Here is a 25538-nt window from a genome sequence, read left to right as displayed (position 1 = left end):
GCCGGCCCCCGCCCCGGGAAGGAGCGGCTTGTGCCGGGGGAGCAGCACGGGATGCGGCTCCCAGGACCGGCCGGCCAGGCACGGCCGAGTCTTCTGTGTCAACAATCCTCCCGCCTAGCAAAACACGGCCCCTGCGCCACTGAACGGCCCATTAACCAGAGGTTTCCTGCCGGGCGGAGAGTGCCGCGGCTGGGGCTGGGGTCCTCCGTCAGGGACCGGTCACTCCGGAGGGGGTGGTGGCCGCGGGAAAGGCCCTTTCCCAAGCCGAGGACTCCTGGCAGCGCGGGACGAAAGGCAGGAGAGCTCCCTATGCAGGACCCGAACTCAGCGCTGCCGGGGCCCCCGCCCCGACGGGCAGCCGGGTCCTGCCGGCCTCCCCCATGCGGGGCTGGGAGCACCCTGTAGACACCAGGGTGAGGCCACGCATGCTTTTGACGGTCCCCATTTAGAAGCAGGGTGCAAGGTCCCCAAGGGCCAGCTCACCAACACGGCCTGCAAGACCCTGCAGCTGAGTGCCTGGGGAGCGGGGTCTCCACACTCAATAAGGCCGTCGCCCACCCTGCCCCTTCATGGAGCACTGGGGGCCAACCCCTTTGGCAGGCGTGCCCCGCGCCCTGCTCATGGCCCGCTCTGATCCCCTTCCCCTGCCCGATCTGCTGCTCCGCTTTCTGCTCCTTGCCCTGTGCCCCGATATACTGCTCCGTGACCTATCAGCTGCCGTGTTGCCTGTCCTGCCATCTGTTGTGTGTCCCACACAGCTGCGCGCGTACCGCGTGCAGCCCACCACGGTCACGGAGCCCCGCCAGCAAGGACGGAGCCGTCAAGGGCCTGTGCCCAAATGCCTCCTAACGAGTCAGTCCAACCCAGGACACATTTAACGCCAACAGCCTGAGCGCTGTAGTCCCACAAGACGGGAGAATCGGCCCCAAACCAGAGAATGACTCAAACCTGCCACGGGCTCCGGACAAAGGTGCTCCGATGTCCAGAACGAGGGAGCTGCCGGTCAGAGAGGGCAAGGCGCACGGTTAGGGAAAGAGCGGGCAACGCGGCTTGCACCCGGCACTTCAGGGTCCAGCTACTCCCAGAGCCTGCCCGGTCCAGCGGCCCTCGCACCGCCCCAGCGGCAGAGTCCGTGGGCTCTCACGGTCCCCTGAAGGCAGCGCCCTGCATGGACAGGACACGGAGCCTAAATCCTGCGTTCCGGCCCCTTATGACGTCCACACGTGACAGGCACCGACGGAGAGCGTGGAGCCAAACCTGTCCCCATGCCACGGGGCTTGCAGAGCGCCGGCACCTGCTGCCGTGGTGGAGAAGCACAGCACCCCTCTCCTCCCCGTGCCGCAGCGGAGGCGGCCAGCCTGGTGTTGGTGCCGGGGCTAGAGGACAAGCTCTGGCTCGACTCGAGCTCATCTTCCAGGGGGAAGGTTTGGCACTCGTCTGAACGGCTCAGGCAAAAGGCAGGACCCACCTGAGCCCCTCCCTGCCTTGCCCTTGGAACCGCATAAAGAGGGCAAGAAACGAGGGTATACAGCGCACCTGGGCTTTCCTCCAGCCTGCAGGACTCCTGCTGTTTGCATTTCACTAGACCTCTGCTCCCCTTGGGGCTAATGGTGGGGCCAGGGGATGAAAGGAGCAGCTGCAGATGGAGGTTATGAGGCCGAGGGTTAAGTTTTGGGCTCTTTTACCACTTCAAGGGAAGCAGGTTGTCCACCCACCTTGCTAGCCCCAGCCTGGGACGTCCATCCGCCCGGGGCAGGGCATAGTGGCCCCCTAGTCTCCTCGAGAGACTTCCCACCACCCCCACTCCCTCGTGCATCTCCTCCCTGCCCCACTGCTGGACCCATGCCTGGTGCCGGTCGGGCATCGCTGCCAGCCCAAGGGCAAGCAGGTTGCTCTTGCTCAGGCAGATGGACCAGCTTTCCTTCAAAATAAAGCTCCCGATCGCCGCACCGGGGCAGCGCTTGATGGGAAAACCGGGTGCAGGAGGAAAACCTGACTCTGCGAAGGGAAAGGCACAAGCCAAGCCTGCGTGGGGGCAGCTGGACAGAATGGGGACCTAAGCCCCACAGCCAATGCAGGGGAGGCGTATACGACCTCTGCGGCCCCAATGACCGCACAGGCCCGTCCGGGAGCCGTGGCCGTGAACGCTTTTCAAGACGCAGCTGGAACGGGGCGAGCGGCTGTCCCGGACCCAGAGGGGGCTGCTCAGGAGCTGGGGAAACATGAGAAAGAGCCGCCCCCCGTCCCCCAGCCAGAGCGCAGCCTGCCGAGCGCCCAGCGGCCGGGGGTGGAGGGAAGCGGGACGCACTCGGGAGCAGGGCCCTGGCCAAGTCCTCCGGCAGCTGTCAGGTCAGTAGCAGGGAGAAGCCATTAAACAGCGCTTGGCTGCAGAGCAAAGGCGTGCAGCTCCCGGACGCACAAGCGCACGCAGCTGCACACTCCCGTGACGGCCGAAACCAGAGGCACACGGGCCACAGGGTGCCCGACACGGGGGTGCAGGGTGTAGGCACGCGCTGTCCCAGCCCAAAAGCTTCCGTTCTGGGCCCCGAGAGAAATGAAAGCTCTCCCTTCAAAGCCGACCGGCCCCTCGTCTGCGTGGTGGGACGCGGGGCCGACGCCGTGGGGGTTGGTTTGGGAGCCCTGTGCTGGGTTCCCCGCGCTCCCCAGCTCTGCCCAGCGCCCCTCACGGCCCCCTGCTCTTCCTCCGACACCCGAAACAAAAGCAGGTCTGATGTCCCAGCGTTTTGGGGCTGGGGGCTTCCGCCTGCCTTCCCTTCCTTGGCGCCAGGGAAGGCGAGGGGGTCAGTGCTGGCAGTAAAACCAGGTAGCATGTCCCCAGGCCTGTCTGCAACCACGCCAGACTTCAGCAAAGTCAAGGGCAGGCTGCTGTCGGGAGCTGGGGCACAGCCGATGCTCCAGGGGCAGAGCAAGCTGGGTAGGAGTCACGGGCAGGCTACGCCACGCTTGGAGGGTGGCCGGGAGAGGACTCTGCCTGTGAAGCCCCTGGGTGCATCCCGCGCATCACCACCGTGCATGGCTTGGATGGACACGAGGGGTACAAGGACGAGGCAGGCGTGCCTGGGCCTTTGGGCCCCGACTGGCCCTTGTAAACCCAAGCGCTACAGAACCACCACGATGAGCCCTGGAAGAGGGGGCCTGTGCCGGCGTGGTCTGAGCCTCCCAGGGGCTGCAAGGAGATGGGAGGCATGGGGCAAACAGTGCCTGCCGCACGGCAGGGGCACATGAGAGCCTGCTGCTGTCTGGGGGTGGGACCCCCTTTGTGTGGTGGTGACTTCCCCAGCCCCTGCTCTGGGGAGGCCTGCGAGTACATGGCAGGGATGTGGGGAGAGCCACACACAGCAAGGCACCCGCACCCCGTGCCTGCTACAGAAGAGGGTAGACACCCCCATGTGCCACCCACCCGCCCGCAGCCAAGGCACTGCCTGCAAAGGACCGTGCCCGGCGACCCTGCCGATCCACGGGTCCCGGATGCCATGACTCCTCCCCAAGCAGAGGGCGGCAACCTGGGACACGATGGCAGCGAGGCCGTGGCCTGGGGCAGCCCGGAGTCACCGGGGCCTGGGTGAGAGATGGAGCCCGGGCAGCGCGGACGGGGCAGGGGCAGCCCCCGCGCCGCCACTTTCCGGGAGCCGCCGCGTCCGGCAGCAGGAACGAGGATGCTGCAGGTTTCCTCGGCCTGGATGTAAACTCGCTCTGAAAGGGCCGAGCTGTAAGCTGAGCGGAGCCCCAGGACGCAGAGGGGGAAAATAAATGGAAAAAAGTTTCCACTCGTCAGATGAAAGTTGTTGTGGGTTTTTCTCTCTCTCTTTCCCCCTCTCTCCCCCCGCTCTTTTGGGTCAGAGACCGGATCGTTTAAATGTATTTGGTGATGTCATTCCTTCCAGAAGGAAAAAGCCTTTCCTGCCCCAAATTGAGCTACTTCACAAATACTTCAAATATCAAGTTCGGGGCAGCCAGGAACGCAGTCGCCAAGTCCCCTTTCCTCAGGGCTGTATCAACACTCGGGTGCTTCTCTGAACGCTGGTCCCCGGGGCGGCCTGAGCCTCACGGCCCATGCAGCGACATGTCCCCGCCGAGCCAGCCTGGGACGCAAGGGTTACTGCACCGTGTCCTGGTGCCAGCAGGCTGCATGGAGCCAGCCTGAGTTTCCACTCGGAGATGCCAGCCCAGCCCAGCCCGGCCGGGCCAGGCCCACGTCTGGATGACGTGCGGTGGGAGGCATCCCTGCCACGCGGGCCGACACCGGGGCAGTGGCGTGTGGGACCGGGCTGGCTCCCCGCTGTCAGGTCCCCGCAGATCCAATGCCCCGCTCTCCCCCATCCCGAGCGTGCATGCGCTACGCAGGGGAACTTTCTGCTCCGGCCACCCCGCCGGCCAGCAGCACGCTCCCCAGTCCCTCGCAGCTGCTTGCGCCGAGACAGGCTGTCCCGGTCCTACCCAGGGGGGTGAGGTCCAGCCCCTGCGCTCGCTGAGGTCCTGAAGCAGAGCTGGAGCCCATCGACGTGGGGAGGGGCAGGGCGGGCTGAGCTCGGACACCCCCCACCCACCAGGCAGTGCCTGGTCTCTGCACGAGCCCAAGTTGCTCCTCATCTTTGGGAAACCTTTGCAGGCCCCAAAGCCACGGCCTCCAGCAGAGAAGGCGCATCAAGGCCCAGCGGCAGGCAGAGACGGTCCCTGTCTGGCACGATGGGGAGAGCACCTCCTGGGGAGAGCACCCTGTCAAGCAAATTGGGAATAACCGGGACACCCGACGCCATGAAGCAGCCGGGCCCTTTCCCCCTCTCATGGAAGGTCCCCTTCCTCTAAGTGAGGAACAAAGCAGAGCCCCCAGGACTTCCCCACCCCTCACATGCCTGGGATCCTGCATCCTCTCCAAGATCTTTCCGGGGTCTTTCGCCCTTCACGTACTCATCCCGTGTTCCTTGGAAATCCACGTCTCTCCTCAAGGGAGCGTGGAGCCCCGAATCCCACTGGCCTTCAGAAACAGGGTCCGTGCTATTCCTCACCCCACGTCTTATACTCTGCTTTCTGAACTGCCGCTGGGCACACCGCTGTGGCTTCGACGGAGCAGTCCTCCAAGACGTGGTCGCTGCCCACGCAGCGCAGCCGGTAAGAAGTTCCCAGTACTCCACGCACCACGCGACTGTCTTTGCAGCCACCAGGATTAACTCGCCGCCCTCCCGGTCCCTGGGTCTGTGCAGGGCCCTGCATTCTTCATTAGCCCAAAAAACCTCCTAATGGTATTTGGAAAAGCTTTGGAGAAGAGGCGGCAGGAGCAGGGATGCACTATCCTTGACACTACTGATATATGGGGGCTCTTTCAGTGTGTCATTGTGCAAGGCAGTGCCTCTGTCCGGACCCACCGGAGCCCCCACAAAGCACCCGCTGCTGGTCAAGCCGGCCTTCGCCCAGCCAGCAGTGACCTCCCGTAGCCCAGACGGGGCGAGCCAGGGCCGCCCAGCCAGCCAGGGGAACGGGATGTCATGCTACAACCGACGAGGCTGTGGCAGGGAGGGCAGTGCCGTGCTCGGCTCAGAGCTGTCCCGAAAACCCCGAGTCCAGCACGGTCTAGCCTCACCGCTGCCTCGCGGCCGATGCACGGATGCCGGCAGGAGAGCTCTGCTAAGTGTTTAATACGGGCCGTAAGTGGGAAGCTCGAAGCATCTGCGAGCGCTGGCCGGTCAGGAAGCACACAGGCGCGCACACACACATGCACACGCACGCAGGGAGCGATGAGTTGAAGGAGCCGTCTGCCAGCAGCACATTCTGCAGGGTTTTTTCTCTCTTGGCTAATCAGCTACTGAAAGAAGAGCTCCCCGGGCCCAGCCAGGCGCTGCGCGCTCCCCCTCCCCGCCCGGGTCAGCTGCACTGCGGAGGAGGGAAGTGGGCTTGGAACAGCCGCCGGCTCACCGAGGAGCGCTCAACGCGCCTTCATTCATTATCCACTGACATATGGAATAGTCATTGTGGGAGGAAACAGAACCAAACAAAAGCCCCAAACTGCTTCCTCCCAGCGAGGCCCTGACAGCCTCTGCAGCTCGCGGCCATTCATCTCCGAGCAGCTAAGAGGAAGAGACACTTGGACGGCACGACAAGTGTTGAAGGGATGGCCGGGGGGAGAGAGCAGGGGGCGCGGACCGGCCTCCGCGAGGATCACCGGCCTGCCGGGGAAAGCACCGGCCCGCCGCGCGCGGGATCCCGGCACCGACCGCCAGAGCTGGGTGCGAGGGGAGAGGGCACAGCGAGCGCGACACTGGGCTCCCTTCTCCGAGCGCGCCCGGCCCGTCCCGGCCAGGAAACCAATTTATTTTGTTGTGTCTCTTCTCAGAACACACGGTAGAGACCGGCCCGGGCGCCGGGCCAGCCCGAGCGCCGGCAGCTGCCAAGTGAGCAGGAGCACAGCGAGAGGAAATTTAGTCTGCGCTAAACACAGGGGCATAGCAGGTCTGAGCTATTATTCTTTATTAAAGAGCTCCGAAACCCACGCACATGCGGGGGGGGGAAGTGCGAGAGCTACGGAGCCAGCCCCCGAACGGCAGCCTGGGCCACATGGCCTCACCTGGACCCCAGGCAGCGCCATGCACTGTCCCAGTGCCCACCTTGCCCTCGGAGGAAGACCCCATGGCTGGGGCCCACTAGAAACTGCAAGGGCCTGGCTCTGTGAGATTTGCACTCGGTGCCCAAGCCAGGCACCACCTGGGCTCACACCACCGTGCAAGGAACGGGGCGTGGGAGACGCAACGGGAGAGGCCAGTCCGCCGGCTGCGCTAAATGCAAAGGCATAGCAGGCCTGAGCTATTAGTCTTTATTAAAAAGCTCTGAAACCCATCACGGGGGAGAGAGGGTTTCAGACCGTCCCGTTTTAACAGGGAAATGCAATCTAGGGGAAGGGGGCAACCCGGTGCAGACAGGAGGAAACACTTCCGCGTGACGTACGACGAGGCTGCAGAGCTCATCGCTGCAAGGGGCAAAGGGCAAACATTTAACAAGGTCCAAAGAGGGGCTGGGCAGGTCTTTGGGTGCCAACAATGTCCAGAGCTGTCCTAAGCACTGGTCACCGGCTCTGGAAGCGTTCTGGGGTCCTGCGTGTCCAGGATGGCAGCAAACGCATCACGAGCAGAAGAGGCTACCCCCATCCCCAACAGTAAATTTCCTTGCCCCCTTCTCTGAAACACCTGGAACTGGGCACCGACAGATGTGATACTAGGGACTTTGGGTCTCCTTGTCTCACGGCCTTCAGGCCCCCTTAGCAAGAAAGGTGTCAGCAGCCTGCTGCTTGCCAACAAGGTGCACGTGACCCCGGGCTCCTGGCAAAGCCCAACTGTCCTGGTTGAACAGAGACAAGCAGTTCTGAAATCCCACATCAACAGCAGCCACCGCAGACGGGTTCACTCCGCTTCCCCAAGCCCCAGCTCACCCTGGCCTTCTGGGGACCACCGTGCAGCTGCAGTACAGGGGCCAGGGTTGCACACTGCCAGGGACCATCGCAAGCAGAGATGCATTCAGGTCCACGACGTCACAGCAAAACCCTGTGGCCTGCCACTTTGTTTGGAGACCGACTCAGATGCAAAGCTCTGGGCAAGGCCAGCATAGGCAAGAGGCAGCCGCGGGAGCGATGCAGCCTGGCACGGATGCGAGTCCAAAAGCCGTCCAGACTGGATGAGCAAGACAGCACCCCAGCGGTGCTCTCAATCGAATGAGCACTAAGGTCTCTACCCTGGCTGGGTCCAGCAGACCCTTGACTGGTGGTGTAGAGCCAGCGCCTGATGGAGCTGCACGTCTGCCCACACCACCCAGTGGTGACGACCCAAGGGTTGGGGTAAGAAGGGCTCGAGAGGAGCACCCTCAGCTTCTCCCCAAGCAAAGACACATTAAAAGTTCCCCCGGCAAAGGCTTCACGTGAACTGGACGCCGGCTGCGGAGAGAGGCTGTTTGCACAGCTCCAGACTGGGCCCGGGCCCAGTGGGAAACAAGCGCTCTTTCATTAGGAGAGCGGCTGGTGCAGAGGCGCGTTCGAAGCCCCATGCCCAGTCCCACTCTTCCTCCCAGGGCCTCCAACAGGAAAGGGGTGGACAGACGTCCCCAAGGCCCCGTGGGGGTCACCCACTGGAGCTGGCTACAGACGATGCTTGCGAGGCAGTGGCGGGGTGCACACGCCTCGGCCCAGGCCGCCGACGCAGGGCTCTTGTGGAAGGGATGAACTGAACTGCAAGAGGGGAGGGAGGAGAAGAGGCAGAACGAAGCCGCCGGAGCCACTCTGATGTCAGCAGGTTTTGAATCGGGGCTTGGGAGCCGGAGACGGAACCAGGCAGCGGGAGGGAGACCTTGAACCCTGCAGGAAAGGGCTCTTCCTGGGCTGCAGGAGACGCTGCACACAAGGGCACGTTTTCTACAGCCCTATATTTTACGTCTCTCTCAATCTCTATTCCAGACCTGGGAGCGGGGACTCCTGCGGCTCCTGCTCCAGCCCAGGTGGGCCGCAGCCCTGATGTCAAACGGCCAAGGCCTTTGCTGGGCAGGCAGGCACCACAACAGCTCCTCCTTTCTTTTCCAGCCCATCTGCCCCGTCACCACCGAGGGAGAGCGCCAGGGTGCCTACTGCCTTCCCAAGCCAGGCTGCACCCTCCAGGCTCTCCTGCCCTCATGTCTAAGCTCTCTTGGCTGCTCCACAGCCCCTCTGTCCTGGCAACGGCCAAGAGGCTCAGCTCAAAGGCGGCACATCCACCCACTCCCCCTGCTCCAGCTCTTCCCCCGTTTAGCCACCGCATGACAACACAACTGGACTGTGGGCAGCCCGACAGAGCACCGTGCACTGCTGGAAACCCCCAAGTGCTCCCACAGCGCCTGTCCTGCCGTTTTACCCAGGCACCGAGTCAGACATTTCCTACAACACTGTTGCCAGCAGAAGGGCTGCTCCTTCCTTCCTCGGGGCAACATGAAGGCTTCCTGCTGCCGCTCTGTGCATTCAGGGCAAATCCTCCTGCCAGGGAGCGCTGGTGGGCTGCATGAGACTCCCAGCCCCAAAACGACCTAACAACGTATTGGGCCTCATTGGCTCTTGGGTAAAAGCAGCTTGGGTAACTCCATTTAGAGGACGCATCTCCTTCTGCATTTCCACTGGCTAACCCCCTGCATCCTCAAATTCGCACGGCAGGGGGGGAATTCACCTGTCCATACCCAACGCCTCTGTGCGATTCTGTCCACCTGAATCAAGGCTGTGACTTCCCCCCCGGTGTCCCCAAGAACAGCAACTCCCTCCACCCGCCTCACTTCAGACCACCCACCTGAACACCTCCTATCCAAGGCTCCTGCAACCCTCGTTCAATGTTTCCAGTGTTTCCAGCTTCTCTGTTTCAAGCCCCTTCTCTGCAGCCTTCCCGTGCCCCAGCTCTCTGCACTGCAACAGGCAGAACATCCTGCTGCCCACCTTCGGCGCAGGCTGGAACGCACCGTGTCAGCCGGTCCCCAAATACGTCCCCCAGTGCCCAGCCAGGCTGGGATGCCACTGAGAGCTGCCCTCCTCGTCCTGCGACCATGCCATGCAGACCTGCCTGTGCAGAGCTGGACATGTAGGCCTGGGCCTGGGTTTTAGATACAAGGAGTGAAAAATGATGCATGCAAAAACCAGGGTGTAAAATATTGCTCTCATTTCCCAATTAGCAGCAGCCGGCTCCCCTTGCCTTCGTTCAACAGGGCACGGGAGCCCCGCGTGGCTCAGGACACTCTCTCTGATTTCCAGCCTCGGCAGAAGGCCTCTTTTGCTCTTGCCTTTGGAGACAAGAGCTGCATGCAAAGCACGGTGTTCACAGGGAGCAGCAGCCAGCCCCGCCATCCAGGAATAGTACCGAGCAGTACTTCATAGGACCACAGACCTGCGGGGGTGGCAGGAAGCTGCTGGGGTCATGTCTGATCCAAGCCCAGCCCGAGGCAGGATCAGCCCCGTCTAAACCAGCCCAGACAAACCCCGTGTTCGACCTCAGAGCAACATGACAGTCACCCTGACAGGCCCAGGCATCACCTGCGTCCGTGCCCCAGGGAAAGCAGGAGGGTCACAGCCGCCAACACCCTGCTGCTACTATACAACAACAGACCTGTTGTGAAAAGGTGTTACACACGTCCACAGACCCTGTGGGAATGGGGTTAGCTTTGCTGAAGCAGCCTGTCATGTCCCATCCCCAGCAGAGGTCACACCGGGTATCCTACCTCCTCGTCCGAGCTGTCCTCCTCGTACTCGTTCTCCGTGGGCAGTTGCTGGGGCTCGCTCGACACCAAGAGAGGTTTTGAGCTCCGCTTCTTATGGTGCAATTGCTCCTTCTTCTGGGAAGTTGCTCCGGCCTGGAAGACAGTGAGAAGACAGAGAGGGTGAGCTTAGCATGACCTCCACTAGACCTAGCATGAGCGACCATTTGTTTTTGTACTCAATTGGGCTGCGATCTCCACTGGAAGTTTAAGCAAAGCTGTTAGTGGACCCCCAAAATGCTACAGAACCTCGACGCCCGTCTTGGTCCCCCTAAAGCCTGCTCCCCACAAAAGCCTCCTGGATCCAGATCTTCTTCACCCCAGAGCATCTCTGGTTCCCCAAAACCAAAGCCCTTGACCTCAAGGTCATGAGGAGGTCGGGATTGCCACATCTCCTGAGGAAGGAATCATGCCGTTGTGCTGGGCGGCACCAGAGCTGCAAGGAGGAAAAGCCGCCAGCCGCCAGCACAGCAGGGCCTACGTGTCTCACCCCAGTGGGTGTCTGTTTTCCCACGTGGGCACGCTCTGAAGAAGACTCTCGTGTCCTACAGGGTGGCAGCTCAGAAGGTCAACTAGAGATGGCCATGGCAATGGGAAGAAGCCTTATGCCAGCCTCACTACACAGGCAGCCAGCCAGATCTGGCTGCATAATGCCCCAGGCAGAGCGGGCAAGGGGCACTGTAGACTCTCATTGTGGGACCTGCACTTAGGAAGGAGCAATCCCCTGCACCGGTGCAGGCTGGGGCGATGGGCTGGGCAGCAGCTCTGCAGAAAAGGACCTGGGGGGACAGGGGACTAGAAGCTGAACAGGAGCCAGCAGTGTGCCCTTGGTGCCAGGAAGGCGACCGGCATCCTGGGCTGCATTGGTAGGAGCGGTGCCGGCAGATCGAGGGCAGTGATTCTTCCCCTCTATTCAGTGCTGGGGAGGCCACATCTGGAGTCATGTCCCCAGCTGTGGCCCCCACTACAGAAGGATGTGGACACATTGGAGAGAGTTCAGAGGAGGGCAACGAAAATGGTTGGGGGCTGGAAGACAGGACTGGTGAGGAGAGGCTGAGGGAACTGGGCTGATTTAGTCTGGAGAAGAGAAGACTATGGGGGGATTTGATAGCAGCTTCACCTCCCTGCAGGGCGGCTGCAAAGAGGATGGAGCTGGGCTGGTCTCGGTGGGGGCAGATACAGGACAAGGAGCAATGGGCTCAAGTTGCAGCAAGGGGAGTTGAGGTTGGATATTAGGGAAAACTCTATCACTAGGAAGGTGGTGAAGCACCGGAACATGTTACCCAGAGAGGTGGTGGAGTCTCCATCCTTGGAGGTTTTGAAGACCCGGGTAGACAAAGCCTTGTCTGGGATGATGTAGTTGGGGCTGGTCCTGCTTGGAGCAGCGGTTGGACTAGATGTGACCTCCTGAGCTCCCTTCCAGCCCTGACTGCGATTCTATGACCTGGTGGATGGGCAATGACTCTGTTGCTGCTAATGTGAACCCAGATTGTGCACTGACAGCCTTTGGGCAGCCGGGCTCCCCTGGCAGCTGCACTGCAACCAGGGAACACTTGTTGAATGGTGCCACGCTGGCAGGTGAAGGATGGGATCACTCCTGGCCTGCATAAAATGGAGCTGAACACAGCCCAGAGGACTGAAAGTCCTGGCATTCAGCACAGGTGATGCCAGAGCCCTGCCTGCTGGATCCCCAGGCCGCAGGCAAGAAGGCCGGGAGCGCCCGTGGTGGCACTGAGGAGCACTGGGCCGACCGGGCACCTGCTAGCCTGGTGTGAGGTGGGGCCCTGCACCGCGCCCCCAGCCCCGGCCCCGCTCCCGGCCAGACGCTGGTAACCAGACGAGGCTGCGTCACAGACTGCGCCCACTCGCTGACCTGCTGTGTGGGTGCCGAGAGCGCTGCAGATCCTTCCCTGGAAAAGAGATTCTCTCCCTCTCTCCCCCTTCCTCACTCGGGGGGGACCCAGGCTGGATCGGGTTTACCGGAGGATTCAATAGAATAATCGGAAAAACAGCCCCAGAAAACGCCCCTCGTGGGAGCAGTAAAATCCACACAGTGTGCGATCACCTTCTGCTGTACGCGCACACCAACGCAGCCCCCCCGCGCCGCAGGGAGAGGGGTGGGAGAGAGCCTGGAAAATACAGGGCCGGCAAGAGGATGAGATTACTGCAAAAACAAAAGCCTTTATTACATTTTTTTTTCTTAGAAGAAGAAGGAGATTGGAGATAAGTTTTTTTCCAGGCTTTTGGCGCGAATGGGGCTTCGGACTTGAGTTTCCATCTCTCCTTCTCCCCCCGCCGCCATGACGAATGCTGGAGAAAGAGGGGGCATTGCCAAACTGGGTTGCGGGGGCAGCGAGGCCGCCTCCGGCATCGAGGCCGCATCACGCGGCCTGCTGCGCTCAGCCCCCAGAGCCACGAGAGCTCCCTCCTGATGCCTGCCGACCCCCAGCACACGTGGCGAGGGCCCAGCAAACCCAAGAGCACTCAACGCTCTCTTGGGATCCAACGGGGCCTCCGTTGGATCCCAGGAGGTGACACAAGACTCATCCCAAGTTTTTGCTGACAAGGCGGTGCGACTGACAGGCAGCGCTTGCCAAGTCCCCAGATAAGGCAGCGTTCGAATGAGCTGCGCAGAAGCCCCTCTCTGCTCCCTGAGCCAAGTCCTCCTGGGATGCTCTTTTCCCAGCATCCCAGTAGCGAGCCAGGCCACGTCCCCACTGGGCAGGGACCAGCCTCCTCTCTACTGGGCAGGGGACAGAGTCTGGGGGGGTTGCACGCTCGCTTTATGTCATCGGCCCGCTTGCTTTGACGTGCAAAGCAGATGCAAGAGCATTTCTCCTGCGGCTAAGAACGAGCTGCCTGGGTTCTAATAGGGCAGAGCAACCCCGAGCGGGGAAGAGCCCAACTGACCGCGCACACGGACGTGCCCATAAAACAGGGACCTGGTCTGGGCTCAGACTAGCGAGGAGCTCCACAGAACGGGCCCGGCTGCAGGAACGCCGAATCCACCAGAGGGCAGCAAGCAATGCCGAAAACATGGAAAAACGGAACAAAACCTGTCCCCCGAGGCCTCTACCAGCTCCAAAGCCACAGCAGGGAGCTGGGGGGCAAAGGAGTCGGCTCGTGCCGCACCCGGTGGTCGGCCCCGCTGCCGTCTGGGCCCGGCTAGCTGATCCAGCCAGTGCTGAAAGCAGTTTTCACCAGCAGCCATCGCTGAGTGATGCTGCCGGAGCAGCTTTCATCACCGGGGCCGGGAAACACGTTGCTCAGAGGTGTTTTCAGCGTCGTTTCAGCTTCACGGCACAGAGGAGCCTGGAGGAAGCTGGCTGCGGCCGGAGGGCGTGCAATGGAGGGAGAAGGAAGCCTCCCACGCGTGGAGAGTCCCAGACTCCCACGGCAGGGCTGGGTCCTGCGCGGCTCCAGAGCTGCAGCCGGAGACAGAGGTGGGAGAAGGGTGCAGAGCAGCGGAAGGGGAAAAAAGAACAAACCAGAGAAAAGTCAGAGACTGAAGGGACAATGAAGAAGGGACACTGCCCCACCCCCCAAGAGCTGGCTGTGATCAGAACCAGAGCTCTCTTCTCTCGCAACAGCCCTTCTTGTCCCTCATTAGCTCTGGAGAGAAGGGCTGAAAATCCCCAGCTTGCCATCTCGCACCCTGGGGGCATCAGACATCCCCTACGGGACAGCAGGGGAAGGGGGAGAGAAGGATTTCTGGCTCTTCTGGGGTGGGAGTGGAGCTGCAAAGGCAAGAAGCCTCCTACACTGGGAGGACCCCGTGGCCCGGCCTGGGGAGATGGCCTGGCCTAGGGGTGACCGGTGACAGAGCTGTGGAGAGAGCAGAAAAGGGAACGACAAAATGTCAAGGGATGCAGCTGCACCACAGACACGGAGCAAGGGGGCTCAGGGGGAGGCGAGGGGTGCGGAAGAAGAGAAACTGATGGGAAGAGCGCATGGCCCATGACACTGCATGCGGTCCTGGGGGCTGGAGCAGCAAGCCACCGCGCCAGCCGCTCGCGGGAGAAATGGGCTAGTCCATCTCTGCCCAGACAGCTGAGCGTCCCGCCGGGCTGCGCCGTGAGCATGGGCAGAGTGAAGGCAAGGCCACGTTTACTCTCATCAGCCTCGTACCCAAAAAAGCCTGAGCTTTGCCACCCTGCGTGTTCAAGTTGGAATAACTTGTCCCGGCTCCCCACCGCTGTACGGCCGTTTTGTGACACGAGCTAGGACACAGCTGCCTGATTCCTTCTGGCAAGGCAGCCAAGGCGGGGTCCAGCCGTAGGCCTCGAGTGCAGAGGGGCTCATCGGACTGGTGAAGGCCTTGGCAGCCGTCCACACCTTTGCTGGCAGTTCTGCGAGCCCAGAGGTGAGAAGCCCAAACTCCCCCACTGGATTATGGGGTGAGGACAGCAGCTTCTGCAGGGGCAGAGCAAACCCCGCTGCTCCCGAAGGGCTGGGCCAGCCAGGACCATGCACCGGCAGCTGGGGAGTCCAAGTGCACTTGCAAGGACCATGGAGAGAATTTGGTTGCAGAAGCCTGGAATTTCCCTGGGTAAGGTCCAAAGGGACTCAAACGACGATCCATCTATCCTGACTTCCTGAATAACATAGGCCATGGACCATGCAAGCAAGCGGAGGCAAAGGCACCGTCCCGCAGAGACCTCCTCATCCCTTTGGCTGCATTATGCATCAACTTGCTTCCGCCAGCTGCAGCCTCCCTCCCCGGAGCAGCTCTAGAGCCTGGGTTCATCGGCTTGCGACAAACGCAGATCTTCAAAAGCCAAGACCGCTGGACCCAGATGCCATGGACACGAGGCCTGTTCAAGGACTCTCGTATCGGTGCTGTTGGTGTTACGGGCATCGCTGTAGGCTGGCAAGGTGTGGTGTGCCAGGCTCCGGGGGTGGTGGATGTCCTGCAGAAGTTAGGCTCGCTATTGCAAGGCACCTGCACAGGTAACGAGCCTGCGGAAGTTTGGTCCTGGGAGAAGAAGCCTGTGTTGGTTTGCTTTGGCTCAAGACGCTGCCAGATGGAGCGATGCTATGGTGCTGCATGCGACTCAGACCCCAGCCCAGCCCACCAGCGTGGCTTCCCACCCTCAGCACAGCAAGAAGTAGGGCCCTGAGATGGCCACGCAGGGGTCAGCGGTACTGCTAACCCTCAAAGGGTGAGAGAGGCTGTGTGCAGGTGACAGTGTCCTGGACGGCTCCATCTACTCTGCGCGGATCCTCTGACTGCCCTTACCTATAGTAACAGGAAGACTCTGTGTTGACTCCGGTAGTGCCACCACTGCCACCTCCATCCAACCACATGCTCCGACTTCACGCTCTCCTGCCGTGGACGCTGCCCAAACTCTGCTACAGCTCAGCACGCACGGAGGCAGCACTGCTGCCGAGACCCCTTGCTGAGTCTGCTCCAAGAGGTCATGAAGCACAGCTGGGCAGAGGTGCTGAACTGGGAGACCTCGGGCCCACCATGAGGCCAGGGAGCAGCACGAGTGAGGCAGGTCCTTTCCCTTCTGCGGGACTGCCAGCTCCGCTCCCTTCAAGCCCATGGCTGTGCTCCAGAAACAGGAATTTTCCAGGGACTGTCGTACCCGAGACTGGCAAAGTAGCTACGACTGAACCAATGGGCAGTGCAAAACACAGAGAAGACGAGCAGAGGAGACCCAGAGAGACCAGGGTGGGGTAGGGAGCGCTGCCTTCAGCATCAGTGACTTTTAGCATGAATATTTCTTGGAGGAAATGACAGGAGACCCTGGACACCAAGAACAAGTGGACGTTCGCACAGTGCTGCAGAAGAGCGCTTCCCCTACCTCGGTAGCCACCCCTCTCAGAGCGAGCACCGATGAGGAGATCCAGCACAGGATCCAGCACACCCACTTTCCTTTGGGAAAGTGCTTCAGCCCGTCTTTATTCATCACCATCTCCAGAGACTCTGAGATGTGAAAGAGAGGTGAACCATGGGTAACCTAGCATTGTCATCTCAAAAGTCCAGAGAGGTACCCCCAGCAATGCCCCCGGAAAATCCTCCACCTCCCGTGGGAAGATGGTCACACAAACGCCGGTATCCAACGTTACCAGTATGGAGTCGGTGATCCTCAAGCACCGACCGCGCTGGGCCAGACTCTGTGCGGACGCCTGACCCTCAACCCCCAGAACAAGCGCTTTGCTCCCAGCTGAGTAACAGCCTGGAGCTTGCGGGGGGCCAGGGAAAATGCTACAAGGATGCAGGGAAGGCAGACCGCAGGACAACGGATGCTGACAGCAAGAGCCGGGAGGAGCTGGCTGTTGATTGACTCTAGTGGTGCCACAATCACAACCAAGCCTGTTTTGGGATAAAGTGTCTTGCCCTCGAAGGAGAGAAGAGAGAGCGGAGGAAGGAAAGGGAGAGGATCTCAGCCTGCAGTCAACTCTCCCCCGCAGAAAGACCTGCAGCTTCTGCAGACCCATTTGTAGCTCAAGGACTAGACTCTTAAATCACCTCAAGACCCATCAATGAGATGTGGTAGAGACCATCCTTGCATCAAAGGATTGCCAACGCCTTCAGCTGCAGCAGAGAGACTGGTTGGCAGCATTTACCCTAAACTACCGTTGCCTTTTTCCCACCCAGCTGGACAGGGTCTCCCAGGCATGGATGGCTCTCCCAGGCACGCCAGGCTTTAACGTCCAAGTCCCCATGCCAGCGTGCTGCCTTCAAACTCCAACGACAGCACTTGGTCAAGACTGTCTCGACACGGGAATGGCTTCGGGGACAGGGAAGACAGGGTCCTCTGCCAAGGAAAAGGCAGCCCCTTGGGAGGGAGCACGGGGCAAGGAGCAGAAAGCAGAGCAGCAGATCAGGCAGGTCCTGAGACAATGTTATTTCCCCAAAAGGTGGAGTATGAGCAGGTCGCAAGAGGGCAAACCAAGTGGCTGATGCCAAAAGGCACAGGGCTAGTGACGCCTTTCTCATGGAGCAGAATGGGAAGGGGACTTAGGGCCATGGAGATACTCCTTCTTCCTCTGGGCAACAGCAGGCTCAGATCCTATACAGGGACCAGATCCTGGGGGAAAGGTCCCTGGGCAAGTGCTGAGCACAGTGGAGTAGGAGGCAGCCTCTGAATCACAAGACCCTCAGCCCCCAAATGCAGAAGCTGCAGGGGGAGAAGAGCAGGGGGCAGAAGATTTGGGGCATGTCCTTCCCCTTGGCCCCTGCTCTGCCACAGTGAGAGCCAAGCCTGTTCCCGCCTTTCGAATGCAAGACGAATGTGACCATGCTGCAGAGGAGACTGGGCTAGATGGACCCAAGGTCTGACCCAGAACATACAAGAATACAACACGAATCACAGACAACGAGGGCTGGAAGGGACCTCAGGAGGTCACATCTAGTCCAACCCCTGCTCCAAGCAGGACCAGCCCCAACTACATCATCCCTGCCAAGGCTTTGTCCACCTGGGTCTTAAACACCTCCAAGGATGGAGACTGCACCACCTCTCTGGGTAACCTGTTCCAGTGCTCCACCACCTTCCTGGTGAGAAAGTTTTCCCTAATATCCAGCCTAAACTTCCCTTGCTGCAACTGGAGCCCATTGCTCCTTGTCCTGTATCTGCCCCCACTGAGACCAGCCCAGCTCCATCCTCTTTGCAACCACCCTGAAGGCTGCTATGAAACCCCCTCTCAGTCTCTCTTCTCCAGACTAAATCAGCCCAGTTCCCTCAACACCAGTCCTGTCCCCCAGCCCCACAACCATTTTCATTGCCCTCCACCGGACTCTCTCCAATGTGTACACAGCCTTTCTGTAGTGGGGGGCCACAGCTGGATGCAGGACTCCAGATGTGGCCTCCCCAGTGCTGGATAGAGGGGAAGGATGACTGCCCTCGATCTGCTGGCAGTGCTCCTACCGATGCAGCCCAGGATGCCATTAGCCTTCTTGGCAACAAGGGCACACACGTTTTAAACCCTGAAGCACGAATGTGTTTCATAACATGGCAGTTTCTGAAAGGTGTAAGGTGTGTGGGAGCAGGGAGGGAAGGGTTAAGTCCGTACACCGCACCAGCTTTTGCACTGACAGGGTCCGGCATCCTCCCCCCCGGCCGGCTCGGCTCTGTCTGTGGCTGCAGTGACTCTTTCAAGGGGCCCCAGGGAGAGCAGTGATGCCGAAGGGGCTTCCGGGATTATACAAGCAGCCAATAAACAACTCAGCGTGGCCCTCACCTGCAGGCCGCCGGCTTCCCCCCAGCCAGGGGACTGGGGCTGCTCCGTGCCGCAGGAGGGCCGCCAAGGAAGAAAGCGCTGCCTGTCAAACGCTGGAAGTCATTAGCAGGAAATCTCGTCTGACAGCGAGGGCCTAATATTTACACAGCCCTGCCAGCAAAGGAGGCAGGAAGAGCAGGGGCTCCCGAATCTGCTGACAGGCAGGTGATGGGAGCAGGGGCCATCTGTCTCCAGGACCCAGAGAGTGGCCGGACAGCACCGCTCCACTCAGCACCAGCCCCTCGGCAGCAACGATGCGTGCAACCATCACGGGAGGGACTGCCGCATGGAGGCCAGGCCAGGGAGGGAGCCTGCAACCTGGTGCCTGGGCTGCGGGGGAGCCGGGCCTCCAGCTGTGCATGGTGCCCCCATCGCAGCAAGGAAGCTGGCGTGGGTTTGCAGAGTGCTCGTGCGCTCACAGGCTGGTTGGCTCCAGCATTTTAGTGGTAGTGTCTATCGGGAGAGCTTCCTCCTAGGCAGTCCCCCCACTACAAAGACGCTTCCTGTGTCTAGCCATTTGCTCCCCCAGAGTTCAGGCTGTCCCACGTCCCCCATCCCCTATCTTCAGTCCCTCTGGAGAAGAACGACCCCTCTGCAGGTTGTCAGGCAAGGCCTCTCTCTCACAAGACTGAGATTACCCCTTCTGGGGCAGGCTGGCAGAGTGAGCTACAGATTTGAGGGGCTGGGCAGAGCAGTAAAGCTCCCCCAAGGTAAAATGAGCCCTGAACAGTCTCCAAGGCAGGCTGATGGAGCGCTGCAAGGTCACCGTTTCAGAGCGAGATCCCCAAGGAGACAACCTGGGATTGCTTTCCATAAAGGCCACGACTTACACACGCAAGTGACAGGCTAATGCAGGACCTCATGTTCTGGGCCTCTACGCATGCACCTCCCTTCCTAACAGGCAGCTGTCACTCCCTGGCATCCGCAACTCCCTCCCGAAGCTCTGGCTTGCTCAACCCTGCCTTGCATGGAGTCGCGCGAGAGGAGCCCCCAACAAATGCAACCATTTGGGACCGCTGCAAGGCACCAAATCCCAGGGTGCTGCTCTCCTACAGCTTTGCAGTGGAGGCCGTCAAAGAGGCAAATGCAAAGTAAGGATAATGAAGAAGGGAACCGTAAACAGAACGGAAAGTGTCATGATGTCCCTTTATAAACTGATGAAGCATCTACACCTTCAATCCTGCATCCAAAATGAGGCAGAAGAACGGAAAACAGTGCAGAAAAGGACAACAGGGATGCTGAGCTGCACAGAGGGGCTTCCCCAGGAGGAGACTACCAAGGCCAGGCCTGGGCAGCTTAGAAAAGAGATGCTGGAGGGGGAGCAGGAGAAGGGCTTACAATGCCCAAAGTGGCAAAGAGAAAGTCCCTAGGGATTTATTACTGACTGTCTCTCGCCATCAAAAAGGATGAGGGCTCACGCATGGACCAAGCAGGCTGGCAGTTTAATACTAACACCAGGAAGTTTTGTTTCCCCAGCGCGGCATTAAAGTGGGGGGACTTGCTGCCCTGAGGTGGTGGGAGCCGAGAGATCAGCCAGATTGACCAGGGCTTGGACATGTGCTGGGAGGAAAGGGGCATCGGTGGCTCTGTGGCAGGGAGTGAGGGGCACGGCCTCCGCACCAGCCCTGCCTGGACCTCAGTGCTGGGGGCTGTAGGGAGAGGAACAGGGGAAAACCCTGCTCGGCCCCAGTCACTCTCCCTTCCAGCCTCCGCTCTCTGCCACGGTTTGACACCCAGGACTAGACAAGATGGACCTGGGGTCTGACCCACTCCAGGCAGCTCATGTGTTCTTAAGTGGATGCCACCCTCCTGTCTCACTTAGGCTGGTTTCTGCATGGAGATTTTTGGGCTGCTTTGCGTATCACCATCACAACAGGTTTCGGTCCTCCTTGCTTCAGGTCTGTGGCTCTGACTCAACTGCATCCAAGTGAAGCCTCCCTGCCCTTCGACTCCGAGAGCTTCCAAACTAGGTAGGGTCAGGTTACTGCTCTGGGCCCTGTCCAGACTGACCTCTTCCTCCTACAATTTTCTACCCTCCTTACAGTCTGTGGGACTCCACCGCTACTGGCGATTGCGCGGGCACTAACGGAGACCAACTCTCAACATATAAGCAAATGGCACGTTGTCCACAGAGGACACTATGGTGAGACCACAGGCAGTGGACACACTGCCATGTCTGCAGCTTCTACTCCTTGTGGAGTCCAGCCAGGAGATGAAACAATATCGTGCTGCTGTGTCAATGCAAGACCACTCGTGGTTTGCATATGCTAGTGCGACTCCAGTGCAAGACGAAGGAGGAGCCGAGCGGCTGCAACCCGACTGCCAGCGTGGTCAGGAATGTTTCTGTGCGCAGAATCAAGAGGCGAAGGGATTCCTGGCTGAGTCTAGCACAGCTGATGGGTTTTCCCTGTGTGACAGCCCCTTTGCTCCCTCTTCCATGATGGTGGAAAATCCATTAAGGCGACTCACATGCTCTGCTCAGGACAGCAGCCTATCAATCAGAAAACCCTGTGCACAAGCGCACCTGCAACACACGAGCGTCCTGTATGCCAGGAGCCGCACCCCACAGGCCCTCCCATCCGTACAGAGCAGACAACGGGCGGGCAAGCACAGGGGCAAGGTGCAAAGCAGGGTGCAGAAGAGAACTGGCTCCAACTCTTCATCAGCTGCTGTTGTGCCACCACCAACTTACGTCTGCGCTAAAGCAAGAGCATGGCTGGAGAGGGGCCAGGCAACCGAGAGCATGGCTGGTAGGAGAAGACTGCTATTCAAGACGACGTCCCTTCGGCTTTACCCCAGCCTCCTCGCTCACGCCCATTCTCTTATGCCAGCCGGGCAAACCAAGGCAGCACAAATGGATTGCAATGCAAAGGGCTTCATCTGGTGCTTAACGTAGCTCAAGCTGAGACAAGATAACCCTGCAGTGTCGACAACACCAGCTCATGCATGTAACTGCACGTGCAGCTGGAGTGCAATAACCAAGGTGAATCCAGCAGGAAGCCAGCCTTGGCTTTTGGATGGACATAACTTGGCTTATAAAGGTTACTAGCAAGCCTCAGTACATTACTGAGGTTGTTTTCAGCTCACAGAGCCAGAGAATCCCAGATCTCCTGAGGACCCCATGCCTCCAACCCTCTGCTCAAGGCAGGAGCAGCCCGGGCCTAAACCATTACAGACGAGCCCTTGTTTAACCCATGCTTAAACACGTCCAAGAATGGAGACTGCACAGCTTGTGTGCCTGTTCCAGCGCTGAACCTCCCAAAATACTTCCAAATAGCTAACCTAAATCCCCCTTGCTGCAGTTTGATAACATTGGTCCCTGTGGCCACAGACAACAGTCCATCATCATCCTCTATATAACCACCCTTCAGGTATTTGAAGACTTATCAAAACAACCCCCTTCAGTCTTCTCTTTTCCAGACTAAACACCCCCAGTCCTATCAGCCTTGCTCCCAGGCTTCGTTTTCATCACTCTCCGTGTTACTTTTTCCAATCTGCCTACATCCTGCTTGCAGTGTGGGACCAAAACTGGACCCTCCCAGGACTCTAAATAAGGCCTCACCAGCATTAAACAGAGAAGAAGGATCATTCCCTTTAACATCCAGTGACAATTCTGTTAATACAGCCCAGTATAATATTGCCTTTTTTTGCAACAAAAGCACACTGGGACCCACTACAAACCCCCCCAGGTCCTTCTCTGCAGTACCACAGCCCAGCCAATCATCCTCCCACTCTATCTCTGTGCGTACGACTTCTACCCCAAGTGCAGGACTCTGCACTTATCCTTACTGGACTTCATTCAATTAATTCTGGACCATTTCTCCAGTTCATCAAGTTCATTCTGAATCTTAACCCTGCCCTCAGGAGCATTTGCACCTCCACCCAACTTGGGTGTCATCTGCAGATTTGCTAAGAGTGCACTTGATCCCACCCTTCAGTTTAATTAACAAAAATGTTAAACAATACTAGACCCAGGACAGATTCTCAGGAACCCCACTTGATACCACTTTCCAATGAGGCCACTGGTAACTACTTTGTGCAGGATGCTCCAACCAGTTACATATCCACCTTAGAGTAGATCCATCCCGACTACACTTCCTTAGCTTGCTGATAAGAGTGTCATGGGAGACAGTGTCAAAACCCTTGCCAAAAATAAAGCTGTATTGGATCCACTGCTATCCCCCTACCTACAGCCTGTTCACCTTGCCATAGAAGGAAACCAGGTTGGTCAGGCATGACTTGCTCTCATTACACTGCATGCTTCAGGGTTTAAACCAAGACACAAGGTGTTAGAAGACAAAAGGCATAAATTATCCCACATCTGCCTGCTGAGCAACTTGTATACCTTCCTCAGAAACAACTGGTACCAGATAGTGCTAGAGGCAGGAGACAGAGCAGAAGGGACTGTCTCTTCTCTGCTCTGACAAGACCTAATGCTTGTACTTAGAAATGGTTTGGTACAGACAGGCTTTAACACTCCAGCAAATACTGAATATGTCAGTGTTTAAAGTGCAAGTTACTGTCCTGGTCTAGACACGGCCTCTTCCTGCAACCTGGGGACTAGGTCAGCTGCTTATGAGGGTTTCCAGGGCGGGGGGAGCATCACTCTGGAAATGAAAACTGAGCTACAAGCCCTTCTGCTATTAACACATAAACCTCATCACAGCTTCCTACAGCTTTACACTGCAGGAGCCGCACATCTAGAGCCCTCATGTCAGAACTGCAGTTTGATCTTACTGCTTTCTGAACCTGGCTGAAGCACCTGTGTGTAATTAAACATGCAGCAAATGCCATAAATGAGGCACATCCCCAACAGCATGATCCGCCTGCATGAGCTGTGCCTCATAGTTTAGACATACGCACCACATTAGCTTTTCCCTCCTCAACACTGCGACGCTTCCAACCCTAAAGGACCAAGGAACCATCCAAACTGGCAGACACTTTCACATCTTGGGCTATAAACCACTTTTAAGGAAGGGTGGGAAGACTATTAATTTTCTAGCCTTGGACTCCTTTTTTCAGGAGAAGTCACATTTTGTGGCAGGAACCAGGACACAGCTACACAACACCAGCATTATGCTGTGGGGTCTGAAACTTCGCACTTACCCGCATCTTTTCCGAGTGCGAAACATCTTTCACTTTCTTTTCAACACACTGGTCATTGGCATCTTCCTCCTCCTCCTCCGTGCTGCTGTCACTGCCAGAATCCTCCAGCCCAGAATAAACGCTCTCCTCGCTGTCTGTCACGTCATCGCTTTCCCAGTCTTGCTCCTCTGCTGCTGCAGCACTGGGAAGGGGCAGCTGAAAGGACACCGGAAGCATCACAGCACAGGTCTACCAACAGCAGTTCAAGCTGTATGTTAAAGAGACAGTATCTGCGCAGCTCGCTTCAGTCTAAGGCCCTGCTGCACCGGCACAGCTATGCCAGCCATACCCTCTGGCAGGGGAACAGTTACACCTGCATCAGCTTTGTGTGGCCAGGGTCAGTTCTAACAGAAACCTGCCCGCTGCTGCCTATTTGCTGAACAGAGGTAGTATAATCCCTATGAGTGGGCCTAGCCCTCCTACTTACTGCTTCTTACAAACCTCTGCCCCCAAAGAGTCCCTTCACGGATGGTAAAGAAGTTCTTTATCATCACAACCGACTTCCTTGCTTATACAGGACCCCAGGGGACCTGCTGCCAAGTATGCAAGGGTGAAACTGGGGCGCGGGAGAAAGTCCAAGCAGCGCTGGGTTTGGGGATATTAGAACTGCCGGCTGGTCTTGCTCAGACCAGAAGCATCAGGGCTGGTTTCCTCTGCAGCCTTGATTCACATCGAATACTTCAGGTATTACTGAGCCGGGTAGGCAGCGCACACCCTCTGCATAGTGGCATCAGCACACGTGGGCTCCCGTTCGATGCTACACACCTTCTGTGGTGAAAAATCAGCCTCACTAAAGGTACTGAGCTCATTCCATTGCACATGTTATAACTGCCTTCCTTCGAAAGGGAATTTTTCACGGGAGCCGTGAACAGACAGTAAAGGTTTTAATCCCAAATTTTTATCTTATTTTGTTGATCCTCCAGTTATAGGTCAGATAACCTCTGCCTGTACCCCGCTCTGCTACGGCTGCGTTAGTCTGGAGTCAGGCAGCAGGCAGGGCTGGGGGGTACCCGAGAGACCTCGGGGAGGCACGAGCTCTCCGGGCCGTCGGCGCGCTCACCCCCGGGGCGGGAAGAGGCACAGAAGCTCCGGGAGGGGCAGACCTGACCAGGCTGCACCGAATTCCCCGCGTGAATGCTCGCTACACGCGCCCGTCGTTTAGGGAGGAGGTGGCTAGTCTGTGGCACGGGGGTCACAAACGGCATGCGGCAGACTGGGGAGGGACAGGCAGCGCAGGGACACACCGGGCAAGGGACAGAAAGCAGAGCAGCAGGGAGCAAAAAGCAGAGGAGTGGAGACATGGAAAAGAAAGCAGAGCGGCAGATCAGGCAGACCGCACGGGACGGAGACCAGAAAGCAAACCGTCAAATTGGGCAGGGAGCAGAAAGCAGAGTGGCAGACCATGTAGGGAGCACAGCAGGGAGCAGAAGGCGGAGCAGCAGATCAGACAGGCAGCTGCGGGGGGGGGGGTGTGAGTGGAAAGTGGAGCAGCAGACCATACAAGAAGCAGGAGGCTGGGAACTGAAGGCGGAGCAGCAGATCAGACAGACAGTCGGGCAGACCACAGGGGTGGGAAGCACAGCAGGGAGCAGAAAGCAGAGCAGCAGACCACACAGGGTGCACGAGGCAGGGAGCAGAAAGCGGTGTGGCAGATCAGATCAGACAGACAGGGGAGGGGGCGGAAAACGGAGCGGCAGACCAGGGGGGGGGGAGCACAGCAGGGAGCGGGAAGCAGAGCGGCAGCCCGCACAGGGTGCATGAGGCAGGGAGCAGAAAGCGGAGCTGCAGTCGGAGCAGGGCGTGGTCACTTGCGGCCCCTTCCAGCCCCCACGCGTGCCCCGGCCCGCGCCCCCACCTGCTCCATGGCTCCTTCCGGCCGCCGCTCCCCGTGCACACCCCGGCGC

At 59.0% G+C, this 25538-nt stretch overlaps 1 protein-coding gene across 1 annotated transcript in view; it reads right to left on the bottom strand.

The window, feature by feature from the left end:
- The window catches only part of BOP1 (block of proliferation 1), a 57206-nt gene extending 31676 nt beyond the window's left edge, over positions 1 to 25530 (bottom strand). The window contains exons 1-3 of the mRNA XM_025214238.1: positions 25490 to 25530; positions 23596 to 23790; positions 10225 to 10356 (exon numbers count right to left, since the gene is read on the bottom strand). Coding sequence (XP_025070023.1) covers positions 10225 to 10356; positions 23596 to 23790; positions 25490 to 25498 — 336 coding nt within the window. The 5' untranslated portion in view covers positions 25499 to 25530. The remainder of the gene's footprint in view (positions 1 to 10224; positions 10357 to 23595; positions 23791 to 25489) is intronic.
- Positions 25531 to 25538: the final 8 nt, after the last annotated feature.

Source organism: Alligator sinensis, unplaced genomic scaffold (assembly GCF_000455745.1).
Source record: "Alligator sinensis unplaced genomic scaffold, ASM45574v1 scaffold987_1, whole genome shotgun sequence".
NCBI lineage: Eukaryota > Metazoa > Chordata > Crocodylia > Alligatoridae > Alligator > Alligator sinensis.
Note: the sequence above shows the minus strand (reverse complement) of the source record. Positions and strands in the feature narration are given on the sequence as shown.